This window comes from Martes martes (genome assembly GCF_963455335.1).
Source record: "Martes martes genome assembly, chromosome: 14".
Classification (NCBI taxonomy): domain Eukaryota; kingdom Metazoa; phylum Chordata; class Mammalia; order Carnivora; family Mustelidae; genus Martes; species Martes martes.
The window spans coordinates 55,515,861-55,529,344 of NC_137902.1; the positions used below are offsets into that span (position 1 = coordinate 55,515,861).

A 13,484-nucleotide genomic window follows, 5' to 3' on the forward strand; every position below is an offset into this window, starting at 1 on the left:
CTGCGGCGGGACCCCGGCTGGCCCGCGGGAGTGGGCGCAGCGGTGGCAGGGAGTAGGGAGCCCGGGGAAGCGGCGCCGGGCCTCCGTCCCCGCGGGAGGCGCCCCGGCCGGGAGAAGCTGTGGTGTATTTCGTTCCAGAAGCAGCGCTGTCGGGATTCGCTTCCGTTCCGGGAGCTGCAGACACCTGCCCCAGAGCATGCTTCCCGGCCTCCGGGGAGCGCGGGAGTCCCCGACCCTCTGCGATCGCCAGCTTTCACCCCTCTCCCTGCTTTATTCTCCCCAGTCTCCGCCTGCCGCGCGAGCGGAGGGCCGTTGCCGAGGAGCCATTGGCTGTGGGTTCCGGGGGGTGGGGTAGACCGGGTAAGGCGGGCCCCTTGCGCTAGGCGCCAGGACCCCGGCCTGGTCCTGCGCGCATTCCTGGGAGGCGCTGAGGGAGGATGCCTAGGTGCCCAGAGCGGAGTGCGCGCGCGGCGCTGCAAACCCCAAGGCTCAACACCAGGCGCCAGCCGGTCCCGCTCACGCCCCAGCGGGCTGCTTCCCTGGGGTGGGAAAGTGGGTCAACTCCGTCCAGGTCTCCAGGGCTTTCGGGGCTACTTGGATATCATCCAGCCCTCCGTCTCTCACCTTCCCACCTGCTTCCCCACCTGGCGTGGCCGGAGGGACCCGCGGGAGCCCGCGGTGGGGGAGCTTGCACACATGGCCCAGGAGGCTCGAGTTGCCCTTCGGAGCGGCTGCCAGGCTCTAAAGTTCCCAAGTGACCACACCGGTAACTAAATATAGGAGCAGCTGGTGCGGACGGGGTGTCCGCAGCAGCTCCTCCAAACAGATCTCTGGGCTCCAGATAGGGCAGTCCTCACTGGGGAGAGCAGGAGCGCCAGCAGGGGGCTGCAGGCAGGGTTTAAGCAAAAACCACCCCAACTCCAGCCTTGTATCCTGGTGACACTAGGTTATAGATCAGAAGGGCCTGTTGCCAGCTCCCACAAAGGAAGACCACTTTTCTGTTGTTAAATTTATTGTGTCCTGAATCACCTACATTTAATGCATTAATGTGGGAAGTGCTTAACATTTGCAAAGACCTTTCTCAAAAGTTACAGATCATTTGCTGCTCTCCAAACACTGAGAACTTTTCCAAACTCTGATCTTAGGCTGCTGCCCTCAGAAAACTTCCCCTAGCTCCCTGCAGAGAAACAGGACAGAGTTCCTGGAGGGCCTACAGCCTCCTCCTCCTCCCCCAGTAGTCTGGGGATGGATTGGCTAGCTGTCTCCCACTTTCTCTCATTTCTTTGGGTCCCTCTGCTCAGTCTGTGTCTCTCTTGCCTTCGTGAGGAGGGCACACATGCCCCTTGGACCTGGTGTCATAGCCCTACTAGCATCTAGCTCATTCTTCCTCTTGTCACCCAGTTTCTCCTAGTTGTGGGAAGCTCATTCTGGCCTGTGCCCCATCTCTATAACTTTATTCCCCTGTGTGGCCCTTTGAGAAGGTACCCAGGAGATGTTTGTTGGATTTAAACATTTCCTGAGGCTATGATTCCCACTCCGAGGAAAGGGGAGTTGGGGATGTAGGGAGAGGGATGTATGGCTGGGGACAGTAGCCCTGTGAGTATGGCTTTGGAGCCTGCGCTGAAGGGTCTCCAGGACTTGGAGCACTTGGCCTTGAAATTAGCTAAGGCTTCCCTGCAGTCCCTTGGGGACACTCTCTGACTTTCTTCTACTATCACTCTGCCTGTGGGTTTGGCCAGATGCCTCAAAGAGCCCAGAGGTTGAGCCTGTAGGGTTCTCCTGGGGCCCTGTAGTTGGGTTCCAGTTCCAGGAAGGCTCCCTCGCATACTGATCGCTCCTGCTGGCCGGCTTGATACTTCTCTTGTGGGATTGCAAGAAATGGGTGGCCACAGTGGTGCTGACATGCTGATTTTGGTTGACTCATGTTTATTTATTTATTTTTAAAGATTTTATTTATTTATTTGACAGACAGAGATCACAGGTGCGCAGAGAGGCAAGCGGGGGTGGGGGGGAAGCAGGCTCCCGCTGAGCAGAGAGCCTGATGTGGGGCTTGATCCCAGGACCCCGAGATCATGACCTGAGCCGAAGGCAGAGGTTTAACCCACTGAGCCACCCAGGCACCCCTTGTGTGGTTTTTTATAGAGACAAGGGTCCCCCCACCCTAGGGGCTGCCCTGCCTATGAACTTTTGTACTCCATCCACAGTAGGTCCATAGCTCTCTCTGTCACTCAAATGTGACCCAGACAGTTTTCTATTTTTCTCAAAAACACTGTAAAACAAATAGCTTTATTTTTATTTCTACCCCCCCAACCTCCTCTTTCTTGGGGTTTCTGTTACATGCTAAATAAATCTTACTTTTTTTTTCTTTTTTGTCAAAGAGGCCCAGTGTTGGGTTAGATCTGAAAGGAGCCGTTGTGAAGTTGGACAACCTCTTAGGTGCCCTTTTGGGGACCCACTCCAGACTCCTGTCATCCCGTTTATTCTTCCCTCAATCCAGGGCCCCCTGACCCCACCTCAGGTCTTATACCACACGTGACCCTGCCATTCTCCTCTCTCACAACCCTGGCTGTGCCAGAGTGACAAACTTTGTCATCTGACCCGAGAGAGGGACAGTCAGCTGGACTGTAAGAAGGAATGCTCCCTGAAGAGGGGAGGGGTCATGTTAGGTGAAGGGAAGGTGGTTTCCTGGTCAGTTACTGTGGTTGGCAGTTTGGGACAGATGGCACCTGTCAGGGGTCTAGGACATATCTGTGTGGTACCCAGAGCATCCTCTGGAATATAAGGGGCCCTTCCTACTAATGACTGGCTCTGACAGCCAGACCTTGTAGCTTGCTCCTGTTCCCGCTTTGATGTCCATTCTCTGATCTACACCGTAGAGTGTCTTCTCTTGCCACCGGGGGTGATGTTTTTAATTTGATTAATTGTCATCAGTGGACTGTATGGCCTGAGGCATCCCCTGCCCTTCTCCCTTCCTCCCCCAGCGCACCCCCCCCCACCTGGTGGCAGCTAGAATTGTAAGCATAGTGCCTGGCTGAAAGTAGTCAGCCCAGACAGCCCCTCTCAGGGTTAGCATAGACCCTGGGCAGCTTGGAGATCGAGCTTCCTTTTCCCTTGTGCTGGGAGGCCTGGAGTGACTCAGTGATGTTTCCCAGAAAGCTTTCCATCAGAACCATAAGTCCGAGCTTTTTCCTGTGTTTCTGTCCTCTTCATTCTTATGCCCTATACCTAGTAGCTGCTCCATAGGTGTTTGTGATTATGGATGATAAGTATTAGGGATAGGGCAAGGCAGGAGCATGGTACAGTAGGAAGAATCCTAGGCTGGGAGTTAGGAGACTGAGCTTTTTTGTCTCCCATCTAGCTCATTTACCTCCCCTCTTGAGCCCTCAGCATTCCCATTCGTAGCAGTTAGAGTAAGTCACCAAGATCCCAGCAACATTGCTGTGACTCAGGCTTAGGGGATGGTCCTAAGGGCAGCATGGTGGAGGTGTTGGGTTTAGTTTGCCATAGTCCTCACTATTCCCTACTATCCTACCCTGGCCCACCTTATGCAAGTTGTCTACCTAGCACCATTGGACATTTGACTCTATGACCCTTCTCATTTAGACGCTGTCTTGGATTTATTGTAAGAGTCCATTGACTTGTATGCAGATTTGAAACCCAAATGGTGGCTGTTGATCATCATCATCACCATTGGGGTATCCTACCTAGATATCTTTATTTAGTTTGTGGTGTAAATTGGCAGGGGGGAGCACGGTAAAGAGCTGCTCCCTGTGCCCAGCTTCCCACAGGCTGATTAGGGAGACAAATATGTATATTTTAAAAAGCTCCTAAGTAACCCAAGTGGTTTGTGCTAAGTCATTAAGTGGTGCTGAAACCCAGAGGGAGGAGAAAACACTGAGGGCTGAGGCAGTCAGGGAAGGCTTCCTGGAGGTGGAGAAGGAAATTCTTAGTCATTCCTTAAAGATGAGTTCCACTGAGTTATTTGTTCAAGTCACATGGGTATGAAGCTGGGATTAGAGGCCAGTGTCCTATCTGCATGTGTACTGTTTTATCCCCTTGACTAGAATTTGTTGAGACCTACATGTCCTGGGCCCTGGCCTGGAAAGATGTAAATATTTTTGTTCAATTCTCATATGAATCCAGTGAGGTATTACACGATCTCCTACTCAGATGAAGAAACTACAGCTCAGAGTACTTAAAAATCTTTCCCAAGGCCCCTGAAGTAATAAATGGCAGAGCTGGGCACGAGGCCACCGCTCTAATTCTACTGTACTGTGGTCTCAGACCTTCCGCGTCAGCCTCTGTGGTGAGATGCAGCCATGTACCAGAGTCACTCAGCAGATGGCCGGGCCTGGCCAGCCCCGGCTCAGCCTTGCCTGTCCTGCCTGTGTAGCTGAGCACATTTGGACTTTGACGTGGTGTCTGGTAACAGCGGCGAGCACTCCCCTTACCCCCTTCTCTCTGTCCTCACCTTCTTTGGCCTCTGACACTCAGAGCTGTCTTTGAAGCTGAGACTGGGATCCAGAGGCAAAAAAGGGCACTGGCCTTGGCCCCAAGTTCGTTCTGTCCCTGGGGTGCTGCTGCCCGTGTTGTGGGCGATTTTTATAAAGACGTGAGCACTGAATGTGGAGCTGAGCCGTTAACATTGTTGCTGTTAACTCACTTTGGCCTTGGTCCGGCTCTGTGCCTTAGTTTCCCTTTCTGTAATAAACAGGGAGTTGGAGACCTTTCTAGAGTCCCTTGTGTCTTTAACCCCAAATAGCTTTGATTGTGTTCCTCACCCTTCTTGAAGCCTTTTCCCCCCCAGTGATCCAATTTCCCTTCTCTCCTTTCCTCGCCCCGCCCCCCTCTCCCTTGGGTCTGGCAAATAAACTCTGTGCCGGGCTGATCATCACGTCTGTGGGCTAAAACAACCAGAATCAACCCTAGCCTTCCCTCCTTGTTGACAGGTGGGAAGGGAATGCTTAATGACCCCTCCCCTCTCCGACTGTGACCTCTGACCTGGGAGGCCGGCTACATTTGCCTCTGTACCCCCACTTCCCAGCACGCAGGAGGTACCCAGCAGAGGCGGGTGCAGTGAGCCGGGAGCTGTGGAACTTGTCCCTGTGGTTGTGGACAGGGCACCAGCCCAGACGCTGTTGGATGGAGGGACAAGTGTCTCTCCCCAACAGTTGGTTGCACCCCCCCCCCCCGTCCCCAGCTTCTCCTCCATTGCTCCGCCTGCTCAGTGAGTCACAGGCAGCACACACCTGAGTCCTCACACCTGCCTGGCCACTGTTTCAGGCCCTTGCCCTGAGTCTGGTGAGGTCACACATGTGGACCCACCCAGGAAACTGGTTGGGCTGGGCTGCCCCCACCCCTGGTGGGCAGATTGGCTGCACATGGCATGGTCTCTGGGCCTCCCAGGTGGAAGTGAGTGGCCTGGCAGCCTCCCTGCAGGCTTCCTGCAGCCTGGTCCCCGGGGAGGATGGCGTTGGGGGCATGTCCCCCGCTGGGCGACGGGCGCTTCATGGTCCTGTGTCTTCCCCAGGCACAGGCCCCCTTGTGAGCAGCAGACCGGCCTGGTGGCTGGCGGCAGGACCCCCTCACCTGCATGCTGAAGAAGATGGGTGAGGCCGTGGCCAGAGTTGCAAGGAAGGTCAACGAGACTGTGGAGAGCGGCTCTGATACCCTGGGTGAGTGAGGCCAGGGCCTTTCCAACTGCAGGGCGCCCCGTAGGCGGCGTGTGAAATCAGTTTAGATGGGGAATTGAAACAGAGGAACAAAGAGACTGTATCAGCACCTTGTCCCGAGGAGACGCGTCCCATGGAGTTTTACTGCACTCGTGCTTGATGTGGGAGCAACCGGGAGCCTGTGTACACGGCTGCCAACTCTGAGTGGATGTGTGCCCTTGGCCCAGGTGACCATAGCTGCCACTGCCGAGGAGCCTCAGGTCCCAGGCCCCATGCAGGGGCCTGATGAGTGTCGCCAAATTGAATCCTCACTGCGGCCGTGATGGTGGATACCTGCCAAGCAGGACGAGCCTTGGTCTTCAGAGGAGGAGGCGATGGAGGGTCAAAGGCAAAGGGGGCTTTCCCCAGGCCACCCAGCCTGGAGGCCGCTTTTCACGCCACTGTTCTACTTGAATTGTGTCTTATATTTTTTGCTTTGACTTGGTCATATCATTTAGCCCATACAATTATGCCAAGGCTTCAAGCACCTAACTGAATTCACCAGATATTTATTGACTGTTTGCATGTGCAAGGATGACATGCGTGTGTGTGTGTGTGTGTGTGTGTGTGTGTGGCTCATGCGCTGCTGTGTGTGTACCCCTTAGAGCCACTGGCATACTGTGGGAACCCAGAGGAAGGGGAGCACATTCCTGCCTTGGGGATGATGGTGTACATAGGGTGGGATTTGAGTGGGGCCTTTGGCACGTGGAGAGGAGTTCCACAGGCAGGTAGGAATGTGTGTGCCCATGTGGGTTTGTGTCTGTCTCTTCAAGGAGCAATTCTGTGGAGGTTACTGCCTGACCAAAGATCCAGACGCTGGGACGGTAGAGCATTTCCATAAACAGCCATTGGTCACACTTGACGTGTGTCTGAGGTTCCTGGGCAAGGCGTGGTGGGCTAGAAAGTGGAGGGTCACTCATCCTTCAAGAGGAGCTTGGGGGCGCCTGGGTGGCTCAGTCAGTTAAGCGTCTGCCTTCTGCTTGGGTCATGACCCCAGGGTCCTGGGATTGACCCCACGTCGGGCTCCCTGCTCAGTGGGGAGCCTGCCTCTCCCTCTGCTCCCCACTCGTGCTCTCTCTTGCTATCTGTCACTACGTCTGTCTCTCTCTGAAACAAATAAATAAAATCTTTAAAAAAAGAGAGAGAGAGAGATAAGCTTAGTCAGTGCCTCTTTCAGGAAGCCCTCAGCCCTACACCATCCACCCCTCCCCCTTTCTTCCTCTGTAACATTCATTCGGTGTCCCTAGAGGGCAGAGACTTTTGCCCCCATCCTCCAAGAGCCAGAGCTGTGTCAGGTACTTGGTAAACACATAGCGTTTGCTGAACTGAGCTAAAGCAGAAGCATCTGCCGTGGCAGACAAACTTAAGGCTTGTGCTTGGTTTTGGAGGGAACTTTCTGGTGAGCTGACGGGCATGGGCCTGCAGGAAAGGAATTCTGGAATCCCAGGCCAGTTCCTGACACAGTCGTACTTAGCCCAGTGTTCAAGGCTCTCTACCACTCACATGGCCTAGATTCGAGTCCCCACTCCGCCACCCATTCACCCACTACCTTAGCAAACCTGCTAGCCTCTAACGCACCTGGTTTCTTCATGTCTGTAAAGAGGATGGTGACCGTGCCTGCCTCATCAAGGGAGGACCCAGTGGCCTGGTTGGAAAGGAGTTGAACGTCTTATTTAGCCTTGGCTGTTTCGACCGGGGCTTGGAACTTTCACAGGGAGGTGCCTGGGTCTTGAAAGTTAGGGCAGACCGATGGAGGCCCATTTGTCTCTCAGTGCCCAGTGAAGACGCAGAATGCCAAGACCAGGCCCCTGGGGGTGCTTACACTTCAGCGGGTGGAGCTCTCTGGGGTCGTGCAGTCTGAGGGGGCTGGGGTCAAAGCTGTCTGCATGTATTGAGCACCTGCTGTGTGCGAGGTGCTGGGAAGCTCCCTCGGGCTGTGTGCAGTAGAGTTCTGGACTCGAGACCCGCCCACCACTGTAGGACAGAGAGCGATGAGGGACACGAGGTTTCCATGCTGAGCCAGGTCAGACACACCACAGGTGGTCAGAGTTCAGAGGTGGGAGATGTTGAAGGCGTCCGGGAAGGCTTTCTGGAGGAGGTGGGCATTGAAATGGGTCCTGAAAGAGGGGCCAGCTAACCCCGTATGGTTCTCATGTAAAACAGCAAGCAATCTGATGCAGCCTGAAACAACCAGCCCCAGAAAATGGCTTAAATCGATTTTGTTAGAGCTGTACAATGCCATTTGTGGAGCTATTAAAAGTGGTACATAAAATCTCATTACATGCTTGGACGAAGACTGGCGTATTCCTTAGAACATGGATTGGAAAAAGGCAAGGATCCCCATCTGTAGAGATAGTGAGATGCTGTTATGTTAAACACGCATATATACAGGAGAAGAAATGGAAAGGAGATCAAACAGGACACAAATGGATGTGAGAAAGTACCCTTGTGTGCTTCCTGAACGTTCTATGATAAACATATTAATCTTTTAAGGGGGGAAGTAGAGATTTTAGGGAGAGAGCTACCTGTCACTGTAGGAGGTAGAAGGAACACCTCCCATCGGCAGCCGAGAGTTACAGGGATCGCTCCTTCTCTCAGCCCTTGGATGTGGACGGGGCTTCTCTGGCTTCTCCCCTTCTCCTGGCTTCCCCAGCCTGCCTCCCTGTGCGCAGGCCTGGGGTGCGGCCCTGAGATGGCTGGCTCAGAAGCCGCAGGTGTCTGCAGGGCAGAAGATCCCTGCAGAGACAGGGAGACGGAGACTGGGCTGAGAGGGCTCAGTTTCAGGCTCTCACCTTACTCAGGTAAGCATCATGGGCATCCCCCAGGCGCCCGTGGGTGCCCTCTGGAGCCAGGCTTGCTCCTCCTGCAACCTGAGCCATGGCTCCTGGCCCTGGTCTCCCCACCCCAGGCCTCTCTGTCCCCCCCCGACCCCTCTGGTCTGCTTCTCAGCTTGAGCTGAAGCCACTTTTCCCCAGCCCCTTACCCCCACCTCAGCACTTTCAAATGAGTTTGTACAGAGTTGGGAGCTCTGCACTGTCCTCAAGCTTTCCTCTCCATCCTCTCCTTGTGTCCCCAAGTTAGTTCTTTGTCTTTGTCAAGGCTTCACGCCCGGTTGGGCTTCCTGGGTCCTCAGACCCCTGGGGGCATCTCTCTGATCTCACTGTTCCCTCTGGCCAGTGGCTGGATCGGCAGACCAGGCCACCCTGCACCCCACTCCTCTCCAGGGGAGAGGCTCCCGGACCTTTGGGGATGACTTGTAAGAACGGATCACTCTTGCTGAGGAGCGGGGCTTGGAAAGGTCTGGGAGAGTGTGGCTGGCTGGGACAGAGACGCTGGCAAAGTTGGTGGGAAGGAGTGCCCAGAGTGAGCTGCAAAGGAGGGAGCGGGCATTTCCCAGGCCTGCTGTGTGCTGGACACAGAGGTTTGAGCCCTTTTTTCATCCTTTCTCTTGTCTTTTGTACTTCCTGCTGGAGGATTCCTGTCTGTGTTCATTTCAAGAAAATTCCGAGTCATCAGCTCTGGGCATGTTGCTTCCCCCCCATCCCATGGGTCTCTTTTGCCTGGAATTCCTCTTGGGGACTCCATTCTGGGCCTCCGTGGCTCCAACATATTTCCTTTCTCTTCGTCTTTCTTCTGCATTCCAAGATCCGTCTGCCATTTCATGGTTTGCTTCTCCATTTGTGTTCAGTCTGCTCTTGAATCCATCATTGAGTTTTAAGGCTACGTATTGTATTTTCAAAAGTTCGGGGTGGAGGGGGCATGGGTGCCTCCGTCAGTTAAGTGAACGACTCCATCTCAGCTCAGGTCTTGATCTCAGGGTCATGAGTTCAAGCCCTGCGTTGGGCTCTGTGCTGGGTGTGGAGCCTACTTAAAAAAAAAAAAAAAAAAAAAAAGTTCTGTTTAGTTCTTTTAAAAATCTGATTTTATATACTCTCTTTTCTCTCCAGATCTGGTAAGTGTTTTACCTTTTACTAAAAAAAATCCTATTTAAGGGGATAATATCTCGTTCCCTTCTTATGTGTTAAAATCTATTTTTTATTTCTTTAATCATTTGACTATTCTTGTCTTTTTTATCTTTTGTACTCCCTCTGTCACAGGCAGTTCTCAGCAGCCCACGTCTGCTCTTCTTGCTGACTGTAGCTCACAGTGGGTTGTCCTGGGTGGATTTGGTGTAGTATTAGACCTTCTACCCTTGTCTGGTGGAGCCTTGTCTGGGCCGAGGGGTTGTCCTGCAGAAGGGTTGCAGTCTCTTCTCTCAGACACCTGCCTGAGACCAGGTTAGGAGTACCTCTTTTGTTAGAAACAATCTTTCTCAGCCCAAAGGGGTTTCTGGGCCATCAGGGAAAGGAATAGTGAAACCCCACATGCACTGTGAAGGCAGGCCTGTGACTTCGTTTTCTTTCTTAATTTAGTGCCCAGGCAAAGACAAAGCAGTGTTCTTATGAAAAAGTGCATTTTATCCCTAGTCCATTCTTTCTCTGAAGGCGGTCCTTCAGAATTCCAGCTTTTCATGGGCTCTCAGCTGCAACATTCCTCAGGCAGGCCCAGCGCAGCCTTCCTGCCCCCTTCTAGGCCTTTCAGTCCAAGCCCCCGGCAACCCAGCCTCACGGCCGCCAGCAAAACATTGGTAGCTGCCTGTTGCCGTCTCATGGACGGTCCTCTCTCTCCACGCCCGCAACTGGCTCTGATTAAACGTCGGGCAGTGTTGTCAGCACTTGGCTGGTGTTGAACCTGGTTGAACCCCCACCGTGACTTTGTGACGGGGGTGGTCTTAATATCCCCATTTTACAGATGAAGAAACCAAGACAGAGCTTTTTAAATCGCGGGTTTCTTAAGTGGTTGGTGGCATGAGGGTGTGCAGCTTGTCTCCTTGGCCATGTGGCTTCTGACGTACGCCTTTCCCAGTCTTCTAGAAGCTGGAGCTAAGGCTAAGGATGTAGGTGTTGAGAGGTGGAGCAAGTTCTGTCCCAGCCCTGGGTGGCCTTTCCCGCTGAGGGCCACAGGAGATGAGAACGGGGGCCCCTGCTCCCCCACATGCTGGCCTCTCTACTCACACCGGGTTGGAACCACAGTCAGGTCTACTCTGTTCCTTGAAAAGGAAGGAAGTTATTGGAAGCTTAGTGTCTGCTGGATCATTTACAATGTCTCAGGTCATGATGGGGACAGCAGCCATGGGCTGCTTCTGTTTACAGACAGATCCGTGGACCCCACTCGAGAGCTTTGAAGGTGACATCTTGGGGGGTCATGGTATCTGCATTTGAACATGAACCTTGTATGATTCTTCCCTGCCTTGAATAAACCACTGGCTTATGATTTCCAATCTGGAACTTCCTTCTGGTGGTGGGTTCTGCGGGGCTGGCCAGGGAGGGGTGTTGTCTGGGCAGGCCTGGGTGGGTGTGTGCATGTGTGAGAGAGAGAGAATGAATGTGAATGGGGTGTGATCCATTCTCAGGGAACTGAGCAGCTAGGCCAGGAGCTGTGAGATAGTCATGTGGGCAGACCAAAGCTAGTGAGGGAAGGGACACATCCCCCGCTTCCCAACTTCCCTCAGAACCCAGGCTCATCCTCACTTTGCTGCTCCTGCTCTCACCAGCAGATGGCGCCCTGTCACCGGCCAAGCAGGTGACCAGTGGCTGAGACTGGGCCTTGACCAGACTGTTGCTGGGCCAGCGTCAGTGACCCAGTCCTGACTTCCCAGGAGGGCTTCCACTCCCAGCCCAGCTCACATCCTGTATTTACATTCCTAGCTGATTCCCACGAGGGATCTGATTTTGCAGCCCCTTTCTTGAGAAAGGGTATTCAGGAAGCACTTAATATATACACTCACTAAATGAGAATAATATCTTCCCTTGCATCAGACACTGCCCCTTTTCAAGAAACACCACATTGAGCACCTACTGTGTGTACCCCACTTAGAGGAACCACATGGCCACGAGTGCCCAGTCTGGAGGGGGAGGCAGACACACACACACATACACTTATGCTCTCTCAGGCACGCTGTCAGGGAGGGGAGCCGCCAGGGACTGTGGGGGAAGCAGTTTTTCTTGACCCTAGGCAGGGGTCTGCGCACCATGGCTGGGCCCTGAGCCCAGGAGGCTGGTGCAGGGATGACAGGTGTGCCTGTGGCTCGGATGTGTCCTGGCCTGGGGCATCCTGAGGGTCATCTGGACACAGGTCAGCTCTGAATGTGCGGAAGAGGTAGCGGACTCTCAGAGGGCAGCCCTCCGCCGGGCCCGGGCTACCTGTCTGTTCGCCACAAGGGCTGGAAGCTTCTGATCTGTGTCCCCAGCTTCCTGCCTCTCAGCTGGGCATACTGCTCTCACTATAATCATTTGATTACAGACAAATCTGTAGGTATTCCGTGTGCCTGGTGTACAGAGCACGAGATCCAAAGGATAAACAGTGGGAAGCCAGGCTTCTCCCCACCCTGTCCTCTGTGCCCCAGCCCCTTCCTCCTTGGTATCATGTCTCGTGGAAGCAGAGGACTAGTTATAAGGCCCTGTTGGGGTTAGACTGGCAAGCTCTGGAACTGCTAGGGGTGAGGATGGTTAGCTGGGGTCCTGAGGCTTTTTCTGGACTGTTTTCCAGCAGTGGCCGGGAGGGACCCCAAAACCTGACAGGTGTGGCCCAGGTCTCTCTGCTGGGCTTCCCTGAATCCCCTGTTAGAGCTTTGGGAACTCCAATGGCCATGAGTCCCCACCTGCCCCCCACCTCCATCCCCTCTGTGGACTTTAGACTTCTGGGGGATGGGGGCTAAGAGTGGGGGTCAGTGTAGGTAACCTCCGGCATGGCCAGCCTGTGTCTTGCATTCTTGGTCACTGCAATGCTCCCCACACAGGGGGCTCAGCAGGCATCTTCTGGGTGCATGGACAGGTGCCCTCAGCCCCTCCAGTGTGTGCCGACCACTCAAGGCTCCCCACTTAACCGGCCCCCCTCACCCTTCCATCTGTGGAAAGGAAACTGTCCAGCCATGAGAACTGGTCCAACCCTGAGTGGGCTCCGGGGCGGCCTTGTGGGAGGTGGAGAGTCCTGTATCGCAAGGAGGCCATTAACCAGGTGTGAAACACCTGCAGGGAGGAAAATGAACTGGGTGGATGAGTCCCACCTCTACTGTCTGTAGTTGGATACACGCCGGCTCTGGCTGAGCGCCCGTACGGAGGGTGGCACGGAAGAGGGGGCGTTGTGGCTGAGCCCCCGAGGATGGAGCAGGTGTGGGGGAGGGTAAGGCATGCAGGGAAGGCCATTCTAGGGGAGGGCGTCTCTGTGGACAAAAGATGTGGCCTTAGGCAGGTGCTAGCAAGGGGGTTGGTAAGGCTGTGACCCGGGAGAGTAAGGGGAGCCCTCGAGTGTCACCTTCAGTAGTTTCTGCAGTGAGGTCCTATTTTTCGATGCAAATGAACAGACCTTTTGGAATCTCTAGAAACAAGAAAGAGAGTTTTACTAGAGTCCAGCTTAGGATAGCTGTCCAGGAAGCACGCCCTTTGCAGGGAAGAAAGTGCTCCGCAAAATAAAAGGTTTTTACAGGGCTGTATATTAGAGGTTCCGTACTTTTTACATCTTGGAGAAGCTCAAAAGATTATAGATGAACATAGAAGCAGGAATCACGAGTGCTATGATAAAGGACTGAAGGGAGTAGGAGCATTGATGGATAGATCACTCATTCACAAAGGAGATGTACAGTGCATGCATGGCGGGCTGTACATCAGACTTTTGGTTTGAGTCACATTGACTGAGAAAGGAATCTAAAACGGCTTTCTTTGTATAGCAGGCCTT

General features: G+C 53.9%; 1 protein-coding gene across 1 annotated transcript in view; it reads left to right on the top strand.

Moving 5' to 3' along the window:
• Positions 1-13,484, top strand: part of LRRC20 (leucine rich repeat containing 20) — an 86,748-nt gene that overhangs the window by 308 nt on the left and 72,956 nt on the right. Inside the window, exon 2 of the mRNA XM_080823658.1 lies at positions 5,531-5,675. Coding sequence (XP_080679784.1) covers positions 5,594-5,675 — 82 coding nt within the window. The 5' untranslated portion in view covers positions 5,531-5,593. The remainder of the gene's footprint in view (positions 1-5,530; positions 5,676-13,484) is intronic.